The 26,759-nt window shown below is 40.0% G+C and overlaps 1 protein-coding gene across 4 annotated transcripts in view; it reads right to left on the bottom strand.

The window, feature by feature from the left end:
- The window catches only part of CCDC25 (coiled-coil domain containing 25), a 40,829-nt gene that overhangs the window by 13,889 nt on the left and 181 nt on the right, over positions 1–26,759 (bottom strand). Inside the window, exons 2-7 of one of the 4 annotated variants that reach the window (XM_036074082.2) lie at positions 21,618–21,665; positions 17,517–17,556; positions 12,757–12,808; positions 7,166–7,241; positions 2,422–2,525; positions 2,011–2,213 (exon numbers count right to left, since the gene is read on the bottom strand). In XM_036074082.2, the coding sequence (XP_035929975.1) occupies positions 2,011–2,213; positions 2,422–2,525; positions 7,166–7,241; positions 12,757–12,808; positions 17,517–17,556; positions 21,618–21,665 (523 nt within the window). The other 3 variants (XM_036074084.2, XM_036074086.2, XM_078069483.1) reach the window with 3 other exon arrangements.

The raw sequence follows: 26,759 nt of genomic DNA, 5'->3' as shown, positions 1-26,759 counted from the left end.
TTTCACTCTTTTCCCCACTCCACACGAAAAACAAAAATGAATAAGCTACTCTCAATCCTACATTGCTCAAAATTCCACACATTTTACTGCGCTGATCGAGCTGATAATTTTTCTTTCACTCACAACACAAAGCAGACTCACACTAGGTCAAACCAAATCTGGGCATTCGTTTGTCTCGTGTCAGCAGATTATAACTCAGGATAACACTTCCGGAGCTCTCCATCTGAATATATTTTAAATGCAGCCACTTATCCCGTTTCAGCAGAACCTCCAAAGGAGCACGTGCATGTGGATAACTAAGAAATACCAGTACTTGATCATTATACCTACATTCTGACCCAACAACCTTTCTAATCACCCAGTGTATTCCAAGGAAACCAAGTCAGGACATGGCAAGACAGCTCATTTTGATCCTATGCCACTCCCAAAGGCACAGCAATGCCTTTTCTTCCCCCCCTTCTTTTTGGTATGCTTAACACAAATGATATCTACGGAGAACTGTGGGAAAATCTAGAAATCCTGTGAGTAGAAGTTGCAGGATTAAATTCCCTCTTTGACAAAGAAAACCCAGGAGTCTCTTTAGGTATAAACTATACATCTACTACAGATTCAGTGTGGTGGGCAGACTAATGATCCCAACCATAGATGTCCACATCCCAATCCCCAGAACCTGCAAATATGTCACCTCATCTGGCATAAGGGGCTTTGCAGATGTGGTTGGGTTAAGGATCTTAGATGGAGAGGTTATGGATTGTCTGGGTGGGCCCAATGTCACTGCACTGGTCCTCAACAGTACAGAAGGCTGTGGTCAGAGATGGGGCTGCGACTCTGGAGGGAGGGTCTCAGAGATGCCATATGGCCAGCTCTGAAGTTGGAGGAAGGGGCCACAAGCCAAGGAATGTGGGTGGCCTTTAGGAGCTGGAAAAGGAAACAGATTCTCCCCTAGAGCTCCAGAAAGGAACACAGCCCAGCTGACACCTTGATATTAGCCCATTGAGAACCACGCTGGACTTCTAACATATGAATGGATGGAACTGTAAGGTAGAAAATCTATGTTGTTTGAAGCCACTAAATCTGTGATAATTTGTTATAGAAGCCACAGAAAACTCAGTCTGGATTCTCATACACTAGAAATTCAGGACTCAAGTTGTATTTTAACTACTATTTATCATTTTACTTATTTTTATTTGTTTATTTTTTAAAGATTTTGTATCTTATTTTATTAAGTAGGCTCCACACCCAACATGGGGATTGAACTCACAACCCCAAGATAGAGTCACATGCTCTACTGACTGAGCCAGCTAGGCACCCCCTACTATTTATCATTTTAAAGTGTAGTGCTTTGGGGTAGGCCTCATTACATTAATCACTTCTAACTTACGAAAAAAATTTTTTATTTTAAAAAACAGATTTTAAGAATTACTAGCATTGGGGCACCTGGCTGGCTCAGTCGGTTAAGTGTTGTTTGCCTTTGGCACAGGTCATAGATCCCAGGGTCCAGTGATTGAGCCCTACATCAGGTTCCCTGCTCAGCTGGGGGTCTGCTTCTCCCTCTCCCCTCTGCCTCTCAACTCCTCCTACACCCCCCACCCCTGCTCATACTCTCTCTCTCAAATAAACAAATAAAATCTTAAAAAAAAAAAAAAAAGAATTACTAGCATAGGCCTTCAGAGCTAAGACCACCTTATTCAAGTACCACAGCAAGTCAATGTTAAATCCTTAATATAACATCTTGTCTTTTCCTGAAGATGTTTACAAACCGAACTCTAAAGATGACGGTTTATCTAAGAATAAAATTAGCTCTTTTATTTCACACACACTCATATCCCGTCCCTATAAAAGGGCGTCATTTGACCAACGCCTCAGCATAACTGCCTTTTCCTAGACCGTCTCAGGCCCCGCGTCTGTTCTCTGTCCTGCCCTCCACCAGTATATCCTTCCTACGGGTTGGTCCCTGATGAAAATCAACAGCGAGGAATCTCCAAGGTCAACACCACAGCTCCGACATACCTAAGTTCGTCCATTTCCCGCTTCTTCTTCATCTCTTCCTTCTCTCTCCTTTTCATTTCCTGAATTTGGGCTTTTTTCTCATTCCTCTCTTCTCGGTCTCTGCATTCCTTCTCTGCTGCGAGGTCTGGGAACCGCTCCATTTTGGTCTTTTCTAATCGGTTCAGGATCTCATTCACTTTCTTCTCCACGGTCACAATTTTCACCTTTGAGGGAGATGGGAGGGAACAATATTGAATCTTTATTGTAGGTTTTCCCCCCCAGAACAGAGGCAACGCTTTCTAGGGGCCAAACAACCCAGCTGAAAAGGGATTTAGAAGGCATAGCCTTCATGCTGAGCCTTCAACAATGAAGGCAGGAGACGGAAAAGCCCGGGGCTCCACGGCACCTCCCCCGGCGGCGCACAACACTTACATCCTTCTGCCTGTGAAAGCCTATCTGTCCCACATCCATGTCAGCTGTTTTCTTCAGGTTAGACCACGGTGTATATACCACATTAACGTTGTTCATCTTGCAGCCTGCCAAGAGAAACTGTCTTCAACATGAGGGCCGGAGCATACTGAGTTCCCTCACCCACTGGCCAATTACCAAAATCCAACAAAGGGAAAGGCTGAGTGCAAAACAGCCATTGACGGATTCAAACCACCAAATATTTTTTTTTTTTGAACCCACCCACGAAAGGCAAATGGTAAAGGTGACCAACACAATTCAAGCAATAGTGTTATGAAGGAAAGCAGGGGTCTGTGGATTAGCTTCAGGGACTTCTGAGACTCCCAAATGCTGAAAACAAAATTTATGATACGCATTTTTTAAAAAGAGAAATGGACCAAACAGGTTTCCCTCAGGTTCCCAATGGAGTCGTTGATTCAGTAAAGGCTAAACATCGAGATAAAGCAAAAAGCCATGGTCTGGGATTCAAGAGACCAGCACGAGACCCTGGCACCAACACAAACCAGCTGTGTCACTTAGGGAACGTGCCCAGGGCTCCCGGAATGTCATCTGAAACAGGAAGAGATCGGACTAGTAGAATTTTTTGTTTGTTTGTTTCTTTTCACAGTGGTAGTACCTCTTTTACCAAAGAAAACATATCAAAGTAACAAAAGCAGAGATGCTCTGGATGAAAGGGGTGCCGGGTACCCCATACCCCACTCATTCCTCCTACCACCTCCACCTCACATTTCCCCTCTGCCCTGGACCGCTTCTCAGGCAGCTTGAAGAATCCCAGTTTAATCACTGGCCCAACACTCTTTAAGGCCCTTTTCAGTATATTATATAGTTTATTAAATCACCACATACATTGGAGAAAACTGGTGAATAACTGCTTACTTAAGTGATCAAAATTAACATCATCAAAAATGGAGCAAAATGGCACCATGTGACTCCTGATTGTAACGCACAAGACTTCACTTATATGTTATTCCTGACTGAAAATGCATGTGATCCTACTCAAGTGGAAGCATCAGACCAACCCAAATCACAGGATATCCTACAACTGGTCTCCATTCAAAGCGTCAATGTCTTGAAAGACAAAGAAGTATCTTCAGATTAAAAGAGATCAGAGACATGATGAGTAACTATAACATATGATCTTGGATCAGAAAAAGAAATGCTAGGGTGCCTGGGTGGCTCAGGCAGTTAAGCTTCTGCCTTCAGCTCAAGTCATGATCCCAGGGTCCTGGGATCAAATCCCACATCGGGCTCCCCATGCTCTGCAGGGAGCCTTCTTCTCCCTCTGCCTGCAGCTCCCCCTGCTTGTGCATTCTCTCTCTCAAATAAATAAATAAAATCTTTAAAAAAAAAAGAGAGAAAAAGAAATGCTATAAAGGGATAGTAGCGGGACAACTGGAAAAACTTACATATGGACTGTATATCAAATGACAGTATTCTAGCCATGTTAAACTTCCTGAATCTGGTCACAGTAATGCAGTTACTTAGACAATGTCCTTGTTCTTAGGACATGCTAAAGAGTTATGAGGTCTATAATTTTCCTTCGAATGATTCAGCTAAAAAAAGGAATAATTAGAACATTATAGAGAGAAAGCAAATACATATGGAAAAATGATTGAATCTAAGTGAAGGGCATACAGGAGTTGTATTTTTCTAGCAACGTTTCTGTAGGTTTGAAATTTTTTTTTTCAAAATTAAGATTTAAAAAAATCTCCATGTGTGTGGTGCTACGGGAGATCCAAACATGGATCAGATAATGGGTCTTGTCTTCCAAGACTAAAGGAAAGCAGGTAAATACATAAATAACCTCAATGAAAAGCAGACTTCTTCAGGGCGCCCGGGTGGCTCAGTCGGTTAAGCATCTGCCTTCGGCTCAGGTCATGATCTCAGGGTCCTGGGATCGAGCCCCGCATCAGACTTCTTGCTCAGCAGGGAGTATGCTTCTTTCTCTCTGCCCTCCCCGCCCCCCCACCCCCAGCTCTCGCTCTCTCTCAAATAAATAAATATAATCTTTAGGAAAAAAAAAAGAAAGAAAGAAAAGCAGAACTCATCAAATGCTATTGGAAAGGTACAGGTAAAGTCCTAATGCTGCTCTGAGAGGGCAGTGGTCACCCATGCTGGAAGAAGGGAAAGGCTCCATCAGAGAGGTTAATACAGTTTAGTGGTTAAGACAGAAGACTTGCAGGTCAGACTGACTTCAAATGCACCCACCACCACACTTCAGAGCTCTGAGACGTTGGGCAGGTTCCTTAACTCCCTTAAGCTCAGCTCACTCATCTCTAGAATGAAAATAATAACACATATCTCAGTAGGGTTGATAAGTGAAATAATCTGTGAAGTTTTAGCATATAGTGCCAGGCATGTAATTAATGTTCAAGGTTAGCTATTACTACCATTACTACAACTACTGGGTGGACCCTGAACCTAAGCTTGCATCTAGACACGGGACGACTGAAAGGCAGACAAAACTGAGGACAGAGGAGACAACATAAGCAGAGATATATGGTAGGAAAACAGCCAATACGTGCTTTGGCTGGAGGGTGAAATATGTGAAGGGAAAAAAGCCTGTAGTCAGAGCAGAGATGCTTAACTTCTAGCTTAAGAAGTCTGGATTTATATGTATAATTAAGGTGAGGCGTGTCACAGAAAGTATCTAAGACTTTAGAAAGTTTAATCTGGCAAAAGATTCTATGAATAAACTGACTGACCAGATTCTACGATGACAAACAAGTTTAACCCAATTTCCTTGGTTCTGAGAGCCAAAGGCAGTCTAGCAGGGGGGGAATATTTTAACTGCACAGCAACGCAAATGGAGCATCCTCAGCATCCTCTGCTGTCAACTCATGAGTGAGGCTCCTGGGCTTAGCTCCTTATTCTGCTAAGTGAGCTCTCACTGTGGAAGGCTGAAGTGGAGAGCAGAGAAGGGCAGTGTCATGACTCTTCTGCCTTTTCTGTTTTCTCTAGAACTAGTAAACTATAAAGAGATTAAGAATAAAGAGGCCAGGCCCAGAATAAAGAGTCCAAAGACCCTTTAATAAAGTCACATCTGCTAGCCAGGGGCATGGAAAGGGAACAAGATCATGTGAAAGAGGTTGCAACACACAAGAGGATAATGATTGTTTTAATTTTATTATTTTTACTTTAATAACTGAAGCTCGTGACTGGAAATCTTAAAAACTCTGTTCTGCTCATAAAAATGGAATGTCCTAAAAGACTAACTGCAATTTAATGATTTACAGCGTTGAAAACCAGTGACTCTACACAACCAGACTTCTACTTCTTTGGCTAGGCATCTGACTCAGTAAAGCTGTCCAACTTAGTCTAAGTGATGAGGAAGGGGTACACTGGCCAACTCTTATCCTGTCATCTCCAACCCTGGTACCTACTATCAGCTAAGTGTCTGCCCTCTATCCAAACCATATTTCTTTCCAACCCTCTGGATAATCTCTCAACCTCACATCAAACCAAACTTACCTCCACTCTATCTAGCTGTGTCCTACACCCCAAAATCCAACCTACTAGCTCAACCATTCTTAGCAGAACACCATCTCCTGGCTCCCCTTTTTAACTCCCACTTCCTCCCCCAAAATTGTCCTTCTTGACCTGTACTGACTACTGACCAATTAAATCTACTACTGACAGGGGCGCCTGGGTGGCTCAGTTGTTTAAATGACTGCCTTCGGCTCAGGTCGTGATCCCAGGGTCATGGGATCGAGCCCCACATTGGGCTCCTATCTCAGTGGGAAGCCTGCTTCTCCCTCTCCCTCTGCTGCTCCCCCTGCTTGTGCTCTCCTGCTCTGTCTCTGTCAAATAAATAAAATTCTTAGAAAAAAAAAAATCTACTACTGATAAAACTAAACAAGCACCAAGCCCAGAATTACAGGCCTCCCCTAAAACAGGACAATTGTTCTCAACCAACCCTCTGTACATATTACAATTTCCCGGAGAACACTGGAAAAATACAGATACTCATGGATCACCCCAGACCAACTAAATGAGATTCTTTGGGAGATAAGAAGATCAACAGACTTGATACCTTCACAATATACAGGGAGAATAAAGTATGAAAGAGGAGAAGGAGAGAAAAAAAAGTAAGAAACAGGGATATAGAGACTTGAGTTCTAGAATTTAAGAACAAATGATGGAAAGAAAGACATCACACAGCATTAAAAATAAAGCCATGACACACATCTCTTGCTTAGCTATTAACCTAACCTCATTTCCAAAAGCCCCCCACCTTTTTTTGAAGATTTATTTGAGAGAGAGCACGCGTGCACACGCGTTGGGGGAAGGGCAGAGGGAGAGAATATCCAAGCAGACGCCCGCTGAGTGTGGAGCCCCATGAGGGGCTCGATCTCATGAGCCATGAAATCAGGACCTGAGCCGAAAGCAAGAATCAGTTTGACTAAGCCACCCAGGCACCCCCGAAAGTCTTTCTATGAATAACATCAAGGGTAGGCAGGTTTAGACAAGCTTCTAGTCAAGGTAAGGGGAACACAGTAGAAAGAGCTGAGAAAGGACCACGAACATGAGAGGGGTGGAGAGATTAGCTTTCAGTTCTCAGACAGGCAGCAGAACAAAACAGGGGAAAGGTATATTACATATTATTCATTTGACTCAAGCCCAAGTCACTGACATGTTCTCTAAAATGTATTCAATTTCAGATACAGATATTGGCGTTAATTCTGAAAACACCTCTAAGAGAACTGACCTTGAATGCTATTGGCCTTCACAAGATGGGCACAGTCCATCAGGACTTCCTTTGGTATGTCTTCTATCTTCTCCCCCTGGAACATAAAAATAAACCAGATGGTCCACTACCTTGTCACTGATCAATACTGGAGCACTTATAGGGCTTTACTGCCTTACTAGGCAAAACTTTATTAAAAGCAGAGGCTCTTCACTGTATTTCAGAACACTGAAAAATGAAGTCTATTATGGGAATGTTTGAGAGAAGGCAGTACAAGTAATATGGAAAATATTAATACTTAATAAGTGGGTGAAAAGGGTATAAAAGAAAACCACTAAAGTACTAACTGTAATTATGTCTCAGGAACTTTCTCCTCTTTCTTGTCACTTTCTTCTCTTCATTCTTTCTTCTGGAAACCTTGTGGGGAAATGGTGCCTATTTCTGATAATTGGAAGTCTTCTTTGCTGAGGTCCCTATGACCTTCCTTTCAAAGAGATATCTTATGGTCTTGAGTCTCAAACATCGTTTGAGGTAGGTCATCCATCAGCCTTAATTAGGAACCCCGCTCTTGGTGTGTTCGATATAACCACCCACCCTAAGGGAAAAATAATATTGACTCATTTTCTGTACAGATATTGTAACAAAGTCAAAGCTGAAAAAGCAAAGCCATTCCAAAAGAACAAAAATATTTCAAAGGCCGAACAAGTGGGAATCACCTCAGTACTGGCTCCAGCTAGGCATGGGATTAAAGCAGCACTTCTGTATGGGAATGAAATGTGCCACCTACCTAAATAACTGGAGATAAATTAAGTTTATTCCATTATGTTTCAGAATTTTTTTTGTTTGTTTTTAAAATGTTTTAAAATGAGGATCTCTCAAATACATACCGTTGACCCAAAAAAATACGTGATTTAAGTTTGCCACTACTTTAATAACATAGCTCATAATGTGCAATTCCCTGACCACTTAAAGAAAGGATTCTGAATTTAGCATCTTGATAACACAATGTCATTACTAAGAGTATCAACCATTACACTAGGCCATAATATGGTGATAGTGATGCCTTCGGGAGAATCAAAAATACACAGAAGCAGACTGACCCTATTCTAAATAAATCAACATAATTAAAAAACAAAACAGCTGAAGTACCCACCATGTGCCAGGCACTAAGTAAACAGCCATATGATAAAGATAGTATTATCTTCACTTCAGCAACGATGAAAATGAAGCTTAGCAGGGTTAAGTAACTGGGCTAGGGTCCCCTAAATCTAGTAAGTGACAGAGCTGAGAGATGAACCCAGGCCCAAGGGTTGTAGCAACTGACCCCAGAGTACAGTGCCTTTGGAATTCTTGTGGAAATGTAGTTTCTTGGTCCTGGATGTCAGCCTACATCCTCATATCCCTTCTTGCTACCTGTGTCTGTCACTATTTCTGAAGCAAGCTCATCTTCCTGTTGGCTACTTCTAATATAATATGAGCAGACTTAAAAAAAAAAAAAAAAAAATCCTTCAGCTTAGCGTTATGCATAAAGTCAGAGTGAACTCTGACTGGAGAGTCTGAGGTGCTCTCAATACATAAATGTCAGAATTTTGACTGTGGGCTTTGTGCCATCTCTGTCAATGAGGTAAGAGACCTCTGGACAGCTAAGGGTTTTCCATGGGTTTTCAAAAACCAAAGAAGCCTAGGAAAGAACACTGCTGAATATCTCTGATCTTCAAGGTCTGGGTTGAATTCAACTGAATTCAACAACCAAAAAGTTAACACATACGATGCTTAACATGTGCCAGGCATTATTCTAACTGCTTCAGTCATGCTAGCTCATTTAATGGTCACAATGGCCCAAGAAGATAGGTACTGTTAGCTCCCTCTTACAGATGAGGAAACGGGCACAGCTAGGTGACTTGCTCAATAAGTCACACAGCTAGTACGCAGGACAGCTAGGGCTCCCCTCCAGCAGTCTGGGTCCCCAACTGCTTGGTTTTACTCCATCTCCAACACTCACTTGGTACCTACTAAGTACAAAAGGCTACGCCACTTACTGCAGATCAACCAGATAAACAAACCCTAAAAAGCACATATTTTTATTGAGCACATGATGTCGCTTCCAAAAGAAAATGAAATTAAACTTCTTTTCAAACAAGGAGTAACTGGTAGTAAGTGTACTTGGGACTACCACTATTATTTCCATTTTCTGACACAGCAGAGTCTAAAGGAAAAGAAAAACTTAATCTGAACCAAAAGGAAACTTGGTAACACCATACTCTATTTTCTCTAAACTTAAAATAGTTCCAAAATGGCAAGACGTTGCCAAGGAGAATCCAGACTTTTGTTCCAGCAGAATTCACAATCTTCCTCTTTTTGACATGGCTCATAATGTGCTTTACAATACAGTTCTCAAAAACATAAAGAGTATAAATAAAGATGGGGCACAGTGTATAACCTTGCTAACAGATTAAGAAGTGAATATTATAATCATAATGAAATAGCATCTTATACTTATTTAAAAATTGTCAAAAGGTTGCTATTTTTTTTAAGTTGTAAAATCCCAGGAAGGGTTTGGAAAACCTGTACGTATCAGGTAGCATTTTAAACTAGTGCAATTATTTTTAGAGAGCAATCGGCCTCTGAAAGATTTACCAAATGTTTCTATCTTTTGGCTCAGTGACTCCATTTCTGAGAATTATTGTAAAAAACTTACTTCGAAAGAAAAACAATATGGTTCATAAAGAAAATTTCTTGTTGGGGATTCATAATGTTGAAAACTGTAAACAACTTATATTCTGAAAGGGACGTTTCGTATTAATTGTGGCATATTATCTACCAACTCAAAGCGGCCAGTCAAAACAATAAATATGAAAATAATATGGTAAGATGAAAGTTTATCACACTGTCACTTTAAAAGAGTCATACAATCAACTAGGGGAATTAACAACTGTAATAATACAACAGGATGGAACGTAAACAAAAAAAAATCTAAGTGCATGGCATGACATCTCTCAAAGGCATGTGGTAAAAAATAGAGCAGCTTACAAATAACTCTGGAAAACAGCATTTTGACTGGAAACTAAAGGCAAAAAGACAAAAATAATTGCACGTAAACACTGTACTTTACTTGATAAAGTTGTTTTGAATGGGGAGACAGCTTAACAAATCTGAAACCACTTACACAAATAGTGCAATCAAATAAGCAAATAGATGGTGGATGGTGGGAACCAGGCTTCTCGCGCTGAGAAGGAAATAACAGAGAAGCAAGGAGAAAAGGCTAGAATGGCCTCTGTAATAACAGATTTGTCAAAGACATCAGTATGAGCTCATGTTTTGCTTAACACAGATACAAATGGAGACACAGAAACAAAGATTCACAGGAATTACTAACATGCGTTAGTATACCTACATGTAGTTCCTAGCTCCGTAGCTCATGTATACAGACATGTAGTTCCTAGCCCTCTGACAGGGCCTAGAAGCAATGACACTCCAGGAGCAGTGAGCACACCACGTCCAGATCTTGGCTTCTAAATACCACTCCCCAATAAAAGGAATCAGGGTTGCTTGGAGAAAGGGCTGATTCAAGGACTGGGGCAGGGAAAATACAAGATGAGCCCATAGCATCTTAGAGAGCCAGAGAGCAAGGAAGTGCTCAAAAACCAAAGGATGGGAGCATATCAAAGGAACACAAGAGCCAAGCTGAAAGAGCTCCAACTAAAGCTGGGACAACTTCAGCTACCAAATAACACAGAATTGGATTATAACCCCGAATATAAAATAAACATATGAGTCCATAGTGATACAAATAAACTACTGTATTAAATATATAGGGGAGAAGAGATGAATCTTCCTTATATATGTAAATACTCCCCCCACTGCAAGAAGTAGAGCTTAATTCCATCCCCATCCCCTTGAGTATGGGCTGGACTTGGTAACTTGTCTCCAAATAACAGAGTATGGAAGGGGGGAGAAAAACAAGACTCTAGTGGACAAACCTGGCAAACACTGGGCTGGCCAGGAGATGAAGGTTAGCAACATCAGTGCTAAGTTCTATTAATGCAGGTACCCTTGACATGATGTGATGAGGAGGGCACTCCACCTTTGTGCTATTCTTTCTCCAAAACCCAGAACATCAGTCATGAGAAAAACATCAGATAAACTCAAATTGAGTAATATTCTGTCAAGAACCTGACCCGTACTTCTCAAATTGTCATGGTCATGAGAAATAGGGAGAGTCTCACACTTTCACAGTGTGAAACTGCCACAGACCAGAGCCTAGGCAGACATGACAATTAAACACAATGTGGGACACTGGGCTGGAGGAGGACATTAATGGAAAAACTGGTGAAATCAAAATAGAGTCCAGAGTTTAGTTAATGGTAACGTACCAATGTTGGTTTCTTGGTTCTAACAAATCTGCCGTAATAATATAAAATGTTCACAATGGGGGGAGAACTAGGCACGAGGTATATGGGAACTCTGTACAATCTCTGCAACTTCTCTCTAAATCTAAAATCATTCCAAAGTAAGACATTAAAAAAAAAAAAGTAATACATATAGCAAGTATATATACCCTATGATTCAACTGTATAAAATATAATATGAGGGGCGCCTGGGTGGCTCAGTTGTCAAGCGTCTGCCTTAGGCGCAGGTCATGGTCCCAGGGTCCTGGGATTGAGCCCCACATCGGGCTCCCTGCTCTGCAGGAAGCCTGCTTCTCCCTCTTCCACTCCCCCTGCTTGTGTTCCCTCTCTCGCTCTCTCTCTGTCAAATAAATAAATAAAATCTTTAAAAAAATAAATAAATAAATAAAATAAAATAAAATATATGAAAGTAAAGGCATTAGAAAACCAGTGCTTTTGGGACGCCTGGGTGGCTCAGTCAGTTGGGCATCTGCCTTCGGCTCAGGTCATGATCCCAGGGTCCTGGGATGGAGTCCCACATTGGGCTCCTTGCTCAGCGGGAAGCCTGCTTCTCCCTCTGCCTGCCACTCCCCCTGCTTGTGCTTACTCACTCTCTCTCTATCTCTCTGACAAATAAATAAATAAAATCTTTAAAACAAATAAAAAATAAGTAAAGTCCTCTGCTCCAGAGAACACCTCCACTACCTCAAAAAAAAAAAAAAAAAAAAGAAAGAAAACCAGTGCTTTTATGTTACTAGGAAACGTTGCATCTTTTCCCCTTACTATTCTAATGCTGTTTTAAATGTCCCAAAGAAGCCCCTGATAACTGGGAATATCCACCCTCGGTGAGGGAGTGTGAGAAGGAACCACACATGATCTCCACGGGAAAAGACAGAAGGTCTGGAATTGTCCACTGAAATGAAAGGGAGAGAGAGCAGAGGTGACAAACCAAACAGCTGAACTGGTAGGATAATTACGCAGTGGGGACAGTGGTTCTAGCTGGGGTATATGGACTATGCCCCCTTCCAAGTATCCAAAAATCACCAGACTTTCCCTTAGTGATTTTCCAGGTCAGGGGTAAGACATCTCTTCATTTGCTGATTTTCCAACTTTTGTACATATTTATTACTTGAAGCAATTTAAACTGCAAAAAAAGGACAGAGGACAAGATAGGATGCTCATAGCTAGAGAAAAAGTCATGAGTCCATGTTTAAATCCAGTTACCTTATGTAATCGAAGGTATACATGAGCCGAAGAGAGTTTGTCCACATGAAACCTACAAAGAATGAAAACCACTTTTAGCAAGAGGTACAAGACAACCACCTCCTCAGACCCCTTGCCTTTAAAGCATTCCAATCCAGAAAGTATTAACTCAGTGCTCACCACATGCCAAGCACCATAGGGAGTATAAAACACAGTCACTGCTTCCAAAGGCACTATTGACTGGGAGAGGTAAGATAAACATGGAAGGTTCTGCAGCTGTGTGAGACTAAGTGCCAAGATGAATACTAGAGACGATAAATGGAAATGCCCCGGAAAGGGTGATTTTTCTAGTGAGAAAGAGCTATCCGTGACCAAAGGCTTCATTGATGGACTGAGGTTTAGAGGGTCCCTGACTGAAGCACGGGACTTAGAGGAAACACAGAGAAAGGAATTTCAGGTAAGGAGAGAAAGGAATGGAAGAAGTCATCAAGACTGCGGTGTTGCAAGCCTGGGAGACTGGCAGGACCACAGAGAGAAATACTTTACAGCTGGAGAAGACACCAGTTTGGGGAAAAAAGATGAGAGGTTTGGTTTGGGACATCCTAAGTTTCAAGTGATGGCAAAACAATCCAAAGAGAAGCACAGAGTTGGAAGAGTCATAAAATGGGTCAGACCAACAATTCATCCTGCCTCACATCTGACAATGGCCCTAATACAGGGCTTCTGGGAAAGCATGGGGGTTGCCCTTTATGATATTGTCCTAAAAACATCTGGAACGCCCTCCCATCCCAATGTCCCAAATTTACCTTTTATTAAGGCTCTATCATCTGCCAATTTAATGAAATCTTTCTAAACTTAAATCCTTTCTCACCTATCTTAACGTTTTGAGATACTAAGTTTTTCATATTTATAATTCACCAAATAAAGTTGACTTTCTCTCTTTTCAACTTCCAGAGACACCCCCAGGACTCTAGCACCAAACAACAGTAACACATGATGGTCACTTTGGGATTCTGTTAACTTTAATCATCTCTTCTTTAGTTCCTAACTTTCCAGGCTAAAGAGTTTTCAGTAAAAACCTAAGGAGGTATATATTTCTCTAGACATTTTCTTAGCAATAATGTATCTTTCAGAGGTGAAAATGGTCACACACTCACACCTAGTACAAGATGCAGACAGCATGGTTCTACATAAATGTTAAGATTACGGTGTTCCCTCTTCAACAAGTTAAGCATCTTGTTAGTCACTTTGGATACAGAAAAATATTACACTTTTTTGGCAGTCTATGATGACTCTAGGTTCTATTAACCTTTACTGCTAGCCAGAAGTGGACATTGATTTATTTTTCCCCAACTGGTTCATTTACTCATTTGCATTCCCATATAAGAGATTCCTACTGATTAGTGTCTTCAGCTCGGCCTTTTCCACTGAAAAAAATGTGTTTTTGCAAATCTGAAATTACATAGCTCATTACCCTTTTTCAGGATCTTAGGATTAGAACCCATTAGGAAGCAAGTTCAGCTGAGAAGTAACTTCTCCCATTCCAACTTGTTTTAAGCCAGTTCTCCATTTAAAACAACTCTTTCCTACATACCCACAGTAGCTCGATTGTATTCTGATTTTCCTTAAGATAAGGTCTCTGATGTGGAATTTTGTCAAAAGAAACACACAAATAATTCAATATACATCGAATGGAGCAATACATAAGTAGCTGAAATCCCAAAACACACAGGGAATATATCACTGCTGATACACAGACCAACTCCAGGCTGGTAGGTATACCTCTATAAGGGCACGAGGAATGTGGGGAAGTATGGGGCTTTGGTTGAACTGTAAAAACAAACAAAAAAGCCAGCTCTGTAAACAAACTATCGTGAGCAAGTTTCCTTAAAAAAAACCTTTCCAAACCTTCTAAAATGTTTACTCCAAAAAGTTTAATCATGCCCAGTAGTTCCCTAGTTCCTTCTTATCCTTGTTATCTTCCTCTCTCTCTACTTCATCACTGTTTTCTTTACTGAATGCAGAGACTAGAAAGCTCAATAAATGAGCATCAATGACTGGGGGATGCAGAGATGCAGGCCCTCAGAAGCTGAGTCATTTAACTCCTGAAAGTGGGGTCCCTGGAAATACTGTTCATTAGGGAGTTTGGAGGCAGTAAACACACACTATTTCTATTTTCTTTTGTTTAAAGATAAATTCAGTTCCATTCTCATTTAGTCCCGGGAAAATCCTTTGCTTAAAGGTGCCTCAGAAGGTTTTCTGGTATAAACTCAGATGCTGATGTTCACACAGGTAAAGTTCCAAAATTTATCTCAGAGCGAACCATGCTGAAAAACTGCCCCGGAATGTCAATCAACTGAATCATTCCTAGCATGCCCAGGAATGTTTCCAGGACTGACAGAAGAGTCTTGAAATTTAGGGCTGGCTATTCTACCTCACATTAGGCCTCGAATAGCTTCTAAAAGTGAAAGTCAATCACTTCCAACAACAGTCATTAGTCTCAAGGATGTCAAGATGGGTATCAAGGTATCTGTAGACACCAATTTGGTTAAATAGCATTCCAGGAGATAATCAACCATAATGAAATAAAAAACCCAACTCAGAACACAGAGGGTGTATGTTGTAAATTAGAAATTTCTCTTCCACTTACTTAATTAAAAAAAAAAAAGTCAGGTAAAAGGCTGTGGTAAATTGACTTTCGTGATGCATCTGAATATGTAACCTTTACTATGCAGGTATTTATGCCTCAAACCTGACATGTTTAAAAATTCACAGCAGATAACTACATAACAGGTGTGGCCATTCTAATATCCCTTGACAGAATCTGGAGATCTTTGGGCTTTAAGGACAACTGAAATAATCCAGCTCGGTGACAGGTGCTCAAAATGGAGATACCAGAATGCAGTTATTATGAAGAAATGTCCAGTAGAGATCACTGCTAGAGAGGCAGAGTTAGTTAATTTTTACTGAACGTGTACCATGGGCCAGGTCCTATGGTAGGTAATGGGATGTGGTAGTAAACAAAGTAATCGTTGTCCTCATGACACTTATAGTCTAAAGTTCCAGGAAGGTAAGCAGCACTCAATCTAGAAGCCCTGGGCATTGCAAACCCTGCACCTGAGGTAAGGGGGTACGAAGCAGTGTCTACCTTGATGACACCTGATATTTGAGTTCAGAAGACAGGCCACTGTGCTGGAACAGGGAGGAAATTAAAAAAAAAAAAAAAAAAAAAAAAAAGACTTTAAAATTCCTCAGGTTTATAGTTCCTCTTGGTTCCTTTAGCGAGGACAAACAGGAAAGCATTTCCTCTGCATCATGAATTAGCCCCTCCATAATGGGGTAGGCTGGAGCAAGATAGGAGGCGCCCCTTGGTGGGTGTCTGCAGCTGGGCCCGGGGGGGGGGGGGTCTGAGGATGGCCACATCTGGGGGAGCTTAAGTTAGTCTCTGTGCAACAGTTTTCCTATTAAATGTTCAATGCTGTCCACTTTACTGAAAATCAAGCAGCTCTTCTAAAAAGTGCCTAACCTATGTGTCTCTAGGGAACTGAGTGAAGGATCCAGGCCCACACTTGGAGAAAAGAGGTCCAGAGAGAGCTGCAGCAATGGCCTGAGGGACGAAGGAAGGCACCCTTAGCCAAAGAGCAGCAGCCGAAGGGAAGAAAGAAATTGGTAATTCAAAACTAGAGCCAGCTGGGGGGCCAGCAACAACCAGAGCACATCTGTTCAGTTTCCCTTAGCCTTAGCTTCCTCATCTGAAAATGGGCTTAATACCAGTAACTCTTTTACAGGGCTACTGTGAAATTAAATGTATTAATAAAGTAAACACCTACCAGTACTTGGCATATAGCTAGGTATTCAGTAAGTGTTCATTATTATTATTGTTAAAGCCAAGAGGATCTGTGTGCTTATCTTTAGGGATAGCATTTGGCCGGGGCGGGGGGGGGGGGGGCGGTGTTTGGAGTTGTGGAGACCACACCCCGCTCTATATATAGAATTAGGCTCCAGGAGAGACACATCACAAGAGTAGAAGCTGAAGACAGAAAAGGAAAGCAAACTGAGCCCAACAGTGTTACATGAAAGTCATGGGAGCCCATGTCCTCCTAAAAGGTTTGAGGTCTGAGTGGTAGAAATGCCCATATGGCATTCTAAGGCAGTTAGAAAAGAAAAAGAATTCAACTAAAATGAAGGAGTTTTTTGTTCACTGGTCATCGTTTTTTGGGCTGGGTTTTGTGAACAGCAAAAATAAATTATCTTGGAAGGAGGCAAAGAAAGTATAATTATTATTCTTTAAATTTCCAGAAAATATTTTAGAAAGAGGGAGTAGAGGCTGGATCAAGACAGGGCTAACGTCATAAGGGAGCTGAGAAGACAAAGGGAACCTAGCCTATGTTTTCTTTAAAGCTGTACCTGGTCAGATGCTCTATCTATTCCATCTACACGGAAGCTTCTATTTTCCTCACTGCCACCTGTGAAGCCCTCATCCATCCTTCGTCCTTCCAAGAAGAGTGGTCTGAGTGTTTGAGTGAGGTGGTCTCACTAGTCCACTATGAGAAGACCACACATGAGGTTAAAGAATGTCTTGGTTCCAGAAGCCTCTATGGTCATCCCCAGTTTACACGGCAATTATAAATGAAGGGGGCTGGCAGGCAGCTACTTACCACTGACCATTCATAAACAAAATGCAAAGCAAGAGTTCTAGGTTTCATCATAGAAGTCAGGTGGTTGGCCAAATCTCAGAAAGTAAATAAGGCATAGAAAACAGAACCAAAGTTGTTACTTACCAAATATCTTCAGGCCAGCCATGCTTTATTAGATCTTCATCTATAGTGAGGAACAAGAAAACAAAGAAAAGGTTAAAAATAACCTGTCAAATGAAAATATGCCAGAGTTTACAGTAAGCGGGGGAGTGGAGAAATACCAAGCCTTTCCACAAGTGTTTCTCTCCCTTAATGGAGGAAAGAGTAATTCAGAGGTTTTGATGCTTGAAAAATACAGGGAAAAAAAATTTGTAAAAATGGTTCTTACATTTGGGCCATCATAATTGTTATTATTTTTACAATAATACTTACAAGAAACTTCAAAGATATTTACATTAAAAGGTAGTAAAACTTCAAATTAGAGCAGCTAAGAAGTTAGATGAGGTCTTAGAAAATTGATTCACTGTAAGAAACTTATTTGTTAAAATGGCTTTGCTAATCAGTGGACTGCATTTTACTTTTTAAAAAAGACCTCTCAATTATAAAACTGTAGAACATTAGAAGATAAAACAACCACCAGAAGTATAAAAAAGAAAATAAAAATCACCTAAAATTCTGTCACATACAAAAAGAAAAATAAAATAGAAGAAATAGCTAGAAGTTAAAACTAACTGTCTCTGTGGGATGGAACATGGGTGTTGGAAAGGATAGGGTGAAAAACTAATGTTTTTATGATATGCATTCTGTTACTATTTCAAATTTTAAGCTATGTATTTATTAGATCAAAGTAAAATAAAAAATGAAAAAGTTCTTTGGAAACAATGACTACTTAATTCTATCATGTGAATAAACTTTTCTACTGTTCAGATTTGGATTGTTTTTAATTATAAATGCTTCAGTAAATATTTTTAAAATAAATATGTCCACATTCCTGATTATTTCTTTCAAAGCATATTTATAAAAGGTGAATTATTCATTCAAAATGTATACTTTTACATTTTTAAGGCTAATAATATATATCACTACAGAAAGGTAGTATCAATATACATTCCCAATAGCCACGTTAATAATTAGAAACTAATTGTGTTTAATACAAAAGCATTATTTAAAGTATTAGACACAAGGTTAAAAACTGTAAGATAAACAAAATGATTGATATGATGGTTTAAAATGTACCCAAGAGAGTATAATCTATCTAACTTGAAAGGTATTCATTTTCCAGAAAAACAAAAGGATGATAAATCTTGGATGAGGGTACTCTCAGAAACGGCAGACACCATAAATTTTCTGAAGGGCTTTCTACTAGCTTAAACGGGAAGCTGAGCCAATAGCCAACAAGTAATCAAAAAAAGTAAAGGGAAATGTAAAAACCTCTTTTCCTCAGTCAGGCAATGTTTGGCTCCCTGGTGACACCTGCTGGCTAATAAAAAGAAAACATCTGCAAGCTTTTTAGTGAAAGTTAATTATTCAATTAAAAATTCATTTATGTTCCATCTAGTCATTTGTATGAAGTCATCAAGGCTATTAGACATAAGTATGAAGTGCTAGGAGCACTAGAAAATGGGGTACTTTAAAAATGTAATACCTTTCTTACAAAGCAGACTAGGAAAGCTGACACCTCCAAATGACTCCAAGTGGTCATGGGGAAAAAAAGTTCTATACATAGATTTTTTTCTACATACATTTTAATGACAGCAAAACACTACTCCAGTGGGCTCTGGAAAGAATCTAAATTTACATCTGTAGGCATAAATTGTGTATCTAGATTTATATCTGTAGATACAAGTTTCTACAACCGACATTCCTTTAAGTGGGCTGCAATCAAGCCCATCCTAACCCTTCTCCACGAAGCCTGCTTGGTTCTCTCGCAATCACATTTACTCTCTGCCCCCTCTACTGCTACAGCACTTACTCATATTGCTTCATTTCACCCATACGTGTTAAAACAGGCTTCATTTTTTAGAGAATTTTAGGTTCACAGCAAAATGACCCATTATTTTTGTGTGCACGTCTCCACCTTTAATGCTGTAAAAGCACAGACCACATCTTCGTCTTTGGCTACTCAGACAGGTTGGCATATGGCCCCAAGAAGATCAGCCCCAGCAAATGATAAACTAAAATGGAAGGAAAAAAGAGACATGGTGGGAATGTCACTGGCAAAGCTGCCTTAGGTCAGTACCACCAGGAGCCCAGCAGTGGGAAGCAGTATCAGTGCAGTCCTTCACTGTAAGAAAGTTCCCTGCCCAGAGTCACACAGTGCAGAACCCACACAACGGTACGTAGCAGCTCTCCTTTAGGTGCTTCTCAGTAACCTAAGTCTTGGGCTTGCATCCTTGATGTGGTAGAAAGAAAAGCAGATTGGATCAGGTGTGGATCCACATCTACTGTAGATAACCAGGACTGGTTCTAACAGTGCCTCCTTGCTCAATGTCATACAAGGAGATAGCATCCCCTTCTCAGCCACATTCATCAGGAGGATGCAATGAAAAAAATACAAATTACCTATGATGATGTATGAGTTACTAGGAGAAACAGAAAACTCAAGTATTAATATACAGCAGACTGCTTCTCCATAAGTCACACCAGAGACAATGGCATAAATTCATTATAAGGAAAAACTGTTTAAAAATTATTTTATGTTTTTTTTTTTTTCTCTTGGATAGGATGTTAATAGTCTTGCTTATTCTGATTCTGCTTTATAGCAACCAATATCATTGCAAAGTTCTAAACCATTTATATAGATCTGAATAATAACTATATATATTTACACAGCTATTACATAAATCACATTACATATTTTATATATGTTACACTGTATGTGTTCTATTAGATATGAGTATATGTTAACTATAGTTATATATCTATATATACTACAGTAATATACAACATTACTGTTCTTTGACATTTTTTCCTTTCTGGCTTTATTTATTTCATTCATGTCAAATGTCTCATACTGAAGAATGTTATACTTGCCTCTTTTAGAGAATCAAGTTTAAACTGTTGTCAGTTTCAAACTGCACCTAGAAGAGACTGATGGTTTTGGGGGGGGGGGGAAGCAATACCCGGAGGTTAAAGAAAAGTAATTGGAGGGAATTGGCCAGCTCTCAGATTACTGAAGCGGTCACCCAGCCCTGGAGTGGTCCCAGGAGAGGGAGGAGCCAGCTCTGGAGAGCTAAAAAAACTCCGTCAGTTTACTGAGCACCCACCCTGGGCCAGGCGCTTTACTCAGGCTCTTTCATTTACCCCTCACACCCCTGCAAGGCAGATACTGGCCCATGATGCTCTCCTTACATCTCAGCAATGTGAGGTTCAGAGAGGTGAAGTGACTACAGCTAGTCTGCTAAGAGCTGGGATTTTAACGCAGATGGGCCTGACTTCAGAGAGCTCTTTTCCAAAACGTGACACTACCCCTGTGAGAAGAGCCATTGTGTTTTCTCCAAGCTTAAAGCAGAGTGCTTCTGTCAAGGTCTCCAAGCTCCCCTGCTGGAGATCTTTTCTCCCTCAACTCAGTGCTGTCAACTTACTACTCCAGAGCAAGCAGTTTTCCCTTTTAAACTTTAGTTCACATTGATTAGTGGGTCAAGAAATTAATTTAGCTGGTTGAGTCTAGCTTTGTAAAAATAAAACAAAACAGAAAAGAGGGCATAGCAAAGAGTATGGGTATTTTTTTGTAAATTTTCGTTTTAGTTACATCAATGTGTACAATATGGAATAATGGATTTCATTCTGATGAGAGTGATCAACAAAGCTTGAAAAAATGTTAACATTTCGTAACTCAAAAGGAGCCATCTTTAGCCTCAAAAACCCTAAAAGTATGTTTCCTCTATTCTTAAATGTGGTAAAAATGTACAGAAAATGATCTTTTCAACCAAGTCACAGATGATTTTTACTTCAATAAGTTAGCACAGGTTAACCTCTGATTCGTATCACCCTAAATCAAACGATACCACAAAACTCTTAGTAAAAGTTAAGTTTCTAATCAGCAACAAGTGGTCCAATAGGCCCCAATATTATTTGATATAACTAAATTCTAGGAAAGTTAACCCACTGAAGTTCCTCATAATGGGCTTAACTAGTAGTAGTTAGCTGAAAACTCATATCCGACCAACTGTGGGGGGTGGGGGAGAAGGCAGTTAACACTTACCTGCTGGAAATTTCAAAATCAAATGCTTTTGAAAAACTTACTTTCATATTTATCCTTTCCCATGTAAATAGTGTAAGCAGATGAGTTAACTAAGACAAAACAAAAATATAAAAAACAGTTAGAGAACTTCATCCCCAACAAAACTGCTTCATGGGAAAAATACATGACAAATGCTTCAATTAGAGGTTGGCAACACGTGGCCCACATGCCAGATCCAGCCCTGTTTTTGGACAGCCCCCATGCTAAGAAACGACTTTTACATTTTTAAAGAGTTGAAAACACAAAATGAGGAAGAATAAAGCTACAGAGACTGTATGTGGCTCACAAAGTATAAAATATTTACTACCTGGCCCAAATAGAACAAGTTTATTGACCCTTATTATAGAATAGCCACTTCCCTACTTTCATCAGGGATACAGTTCAATACAATTCCAGTTCAGTCCTATACTTTTGCCTTCTTCTTTCAAAAGAGTAAAAAAACAAACAACAACCCAACCTTCACCTCAACCATTTAAAAATAGGCTCCTCTACTTAGTTGAGTTTTTTCATAATTTTATTTAGGCAATATTAGTTACCTTCCAGGTGTGTTGCATATTATAATGGACTATCCCATTCTGGGGAAAGACGGTTTTTCAAGCATCTTCTACATCAGTGACTCTGAACCCCGATTACACATTAGAATCACCTAATTATGTCCCAGCTCCATTAAGACTAACCAAATCCAAATTTCTGGTGGATAAGCAATGGTGTTTTTTTAAAGGCTCTTCAACTATTTCCAATGTGAAATGAGTGTTAGGAACCACTGCCTTAAACCAAACTGAATATTCTAGGTATGGCTTACCTTGGAAATGACATTTGCTTTACTGAGCTAGTGTCTTTTACTGCAGGCATCCTCCATCTGGAGTCAAACAAAAAGTTAAGTTTCCGAAATTGAAATTCTATCTGGGCACTGGGTTTCCAAGCTAGTCTACCAAACTTGTTTGACCCCATCTGGATCTAAACTCCTGAGTTAATATATTGTCACTGGGCCCCCAGTCTGGGCAGCTTGTTGGCTGTCACTCCAGAGCACAGAACTAGTACATGTGAGTGGAGCTCTGAAGGCCAGGGGGTAGCACGCTCATGTATAAATTCTTAAATTCTTAAATAAATTGCCTGTACTTTCAGCAATGAGAAGCTCTTTAAATTATCAATCATAGTTGCCTCTCTTGGGGAAGGAAAATCCCATTTCCTTCAGTCAACAGTTATAATGATCACAACTCAAAATTACCTGGAAGTAGTTGAGAGAACTATCTGGAAAGGAGAGAATATTTGCACTGACTAGTTGACAGAAATACTTGTCTATAAGCATTACATTAGCTTGGTAAGGCCTTAGCATAGCCAGAACAGCCATTATAACAAATGGCAGAAGTGCAGAAATAAAACCATTTCAGATTGTCTCTGAACAACCTAGCCTTATCCTATGTGTACCCTCTTTGATCCTGTAATGTCACCACTAAGTATATGCTATAATTACTCTATCAAGCAATGATGTTCTTTTTACAACCTCAACACTCATTAAGACTGGTTAAACACATTGTAGAACATCCATAAACAAAATACCACCTACCCACCGAAAACAAAAGGTAGAAATTAAATAACAGTATTTTTCTATACATACAGCAAGATTCAATTTGTAAAAAATGAATATATAGTTGTATACGCATGTTTACAACTAGATGCTTAACATATGTACCTATTTTCTTTATATGTATGGGAAGATATACATATAACTGTTAACAATACTTACCTTGGCTAGCTGGCTTACCAAACATATGGATGGTTTTTATAATCAGAACGAAAGTAATTTTTCAAATGATTAAAATAAAATAAAGCTGTTTGTGCAGGCTAAGCCAACTAAATTATAGCCAAGAGAGTGACAGACAATTGTTTGGATGGTTGACTATAAAATGAGGTGATTAAGAACATAACTCAAATGCAAACTGAGGGGCATTCTACAAAATAATTCTTCAACAACAGTGTCATGAAAGACAAAGACTGAGCAACTGCTCCAGATTAGAATAGGCCGAAGAGTATGAATGACAACTGAATGCAACAACGATTTGTAATGTTCCTTTGTTATAAATGCATTATTAGGACACCAATGAAAACCGAATAAAAGCTGATGAGTTAATAGTATTGCTGCAATGTTAATTTCCTAATTTTGATAATAAGGAATGCTTTTTGATAATAGAACATCTTTGATTTTGGGGGGGCACCCTGAAGTATTTAGGGGTAAAATGTGACCAACAAATGGCTCAAGAAAAAATGTGTGTGTGTGTGTGTACGTGTGCATGCGTATGTGGAGAGAGGGAGATGAAGAAAAAGAAAGAGGAAAAGAAAGAAATAAGTTCTAATGTTAGAATTTGGGGGATCTGAGAGGTTATAAAGGAAATCTTTTATTAATTTTGTAACTTTCCTGAAAGACCGTAATTAGTCAAAATAGAAAATTCAAAATAAAAAGGAGCATGACTGCTGAGCAAGAAGTCTGAATGAAGTTCCTGTGTATGTTAATAGGGATAAAGGAAATGTAAATTGAATTATTCTAGTACTTTTGTTACTCTTGCCCAAAGAACAGGGTTGATTAGTATGAAACTAGTCATCTTAAAGGTACCGGATTCAGGTGTAGCAACCAATCCAACTTTAGAGGCTCTGTGATAATTTCATAATTTACATAACAATCTATCTTGAGGTAGACGCAATTAAAAGGTACTAAAAGTACAGATGGACTTAATGAGCCAAGTGCAGATACTTCGTGGGCCCATAAATCAGATGGTCTTGAATTTGACAGTGGAAATACAGTAAGGCTAATGTTTCATTATTTCCTTAGGACAGAGCATGAAACATGAATAAAGTTTAAGAGATTTTAGTTAGATAATTTTATTTTAAAAGGAAAGGCAATAACTTTGTATTGAGATTTTCTCCCCATTTAAAAAAAGTTCTTATACACCATGAGAGACGATGGACTCTGAAAAACAAACTGAGGGTTCTAGAGGGGAGGGGGTTGGGAGGATGGGTTAGCCTGGTGATGGGTATTGAGGAGGGCACGTTCTGCATGGAGCACTGGGTGTTATGCACAAACAATGAATCATGGAACACTATATCTAAAACTAATGATGTAATGTATGGGGATTAACATAACAATAAAAAAATTAAAAAAAAAAAGTTCTTATACAGTAAACCCTAAGTTGGTTGAAAAGCTTGGCTAGCTATATGAAGTCATTTCCTGGAGATTCTGTATGTTTAGGTTGTTTTCTCTAATGGAATATGTTAAAGTTTTATTACTATTTTACTGACAAAGTTATAATTTTTTCATTAACTTTGCAATTTTATTTTTTAAAGATTTTATTTATTCGAGAGAGAGAGAGAGAACCAGAGCTTGAGAAAGAGAGAGGGGCAGACGGAGAGGAAGAAGCAGGATCCCCGCTGAGCAGGGAGCCCGATACGGGGCTCCATCCCAGGACCCTGGGATCATGACCTGAGCCGAAGGCAGAAGCTTAACCGACTGAGCCACCAGGCGCCCCTTTTGCAATTTTAAAGATTTGCTGCCCAAGTACGTTTTGTTAAACTTAAAGTCCAAATATTTTTCCAACAGGAAGCAGTTCTAACCTTTTAATGGAAGCCAATGAGAAAAATATGACCCATAATCTGCTGAAACATTGTTCTATTACAGGCATCTGTGTAAATATGAATAGTGCTCCAAGAATTTAGAATGGCTTTAAGGAGAATAAGGCAGCTAACATAAAATACATGTAGTACCTATATACCCTGCCTGTATTTTTTATTCCATTGTTGGGCTTCTTTGGATACCTATGTTGTTGCGAACTCTCATGAGTGGAGAAGCTAAAAAGAGATGTTGGAGTTAGGACAAAGTGTGCAAACAAAAAAGAGGGAGGATGCTATTAGGGGCCTATAACGGCTTTTCAGGCTAGTGTGAATTGTTTCTGGTAATTTTAATAATATGGGTAAGACAAACCAAATCTATAAAGGCAGGAAATGGTTTATGGCACCCTGTGGAAATCTAGACTACTGAAAAAAATAATGAGATGTGACAGTGTGATGGAATGGGGGGGGCAGTCTGTGAGCAAATTCCCTGGGCCTTAATGTTCTCATCTTTAGGGAAAGTATCATCACCCTATTCAACAACATGGGGCTAGTTTCGCTTAAATCTCACGTTTAACAAGCAAGCAAAGAGAGTAACAATAGAATAGTATGTGCTATGACTAAGTCAGAAAATACCTTTATTCAACAAGCATTTATTAACTACTATAAGCCAGGCACTAGACTAGGGAAACAAGGAGATACTGCCCCTGTCCTCAAGAAGCTTACACTCTAGATTAAGCAGACAGCATTTAATACCATATGATAAGAGCAATACCAAAGATACACACGGGGTATTAAGAGAGTGCCCCAAAGAGGTTTAGCTAAGCAACCTCTAGCTAAGCAACCTCTGGGTGGGAGTTAGGTTGGGAGAGTCATTTGTAAAAGATGAGCCAGAGCTGTCTTACGGGAATTAATGCGATTGATCAGGCAAAGGGAACAACATACGCAGAAAAAACGAGGTCAAGATATAGCACTTCCTGGGAACTAAAAGCACGCTCTCCTTGGCTGCCAAAGACAAATTAGAAACACTATCATATGTCAATTTTTGAGATCTGGGACGTCAACTCTGCCCAGTGAGTGGCTGTACCGCCACTCCGCGGTCTTTTTATTGTTTTCTGTTGCATTCCAGGACCTACAACGCTATCCTAGAAGGGTAGGGCGAACTTCCTGGAAGGCAGTGTGTTTGGCAGGTGTCTCCTTTCTCCCACAAAGTGGGTAATTACTAGGACGCAGTCAGAATAAAGGCCAAGGAGGTGGGAGTGACACCTGCGACGGGGGTGTAAAGAAGCCCACAAACTGCCCAATTACAGATAGCGAAGGGAGGTCTTTCCGAGGAAAAACAACTCCCGGATGCAAAGACAGCAGGGGTGATGGTCCATCTACGCCCCCCCAGGCCCTGACAAGGGGCACACGGGGACGAAAGGGACGGACACAAAGTGGGGACCGAAAGGGGGCAGGAAGAAGCACCCACTGCCGAGGAGGAGCAGCTTTAGGATGAAGTTCAGGCTGAACAGCAGCTTGGGGTTCCCGGCTTCGGAGCCCCG

Source organism: Halichoerus grypus, chromosome 3, assembly GCF_964656455.1.
Source record: "Halichoerus grypus chromosome 3, mHalGry1.hap1.1, whole genome shotgun sequence".
Taxonomy (NCBI): Eukaryota; Metazoa; Chordata; class Mammalia; order Carnivora; family Phocidae; genus Halichoerus; species Halichoerus grypus.
The sequence above is the reverse complement of the archived record's forward strand: the minus strand, read 5'-3'. Positions and strand labels throughout refer to the sequence as shown.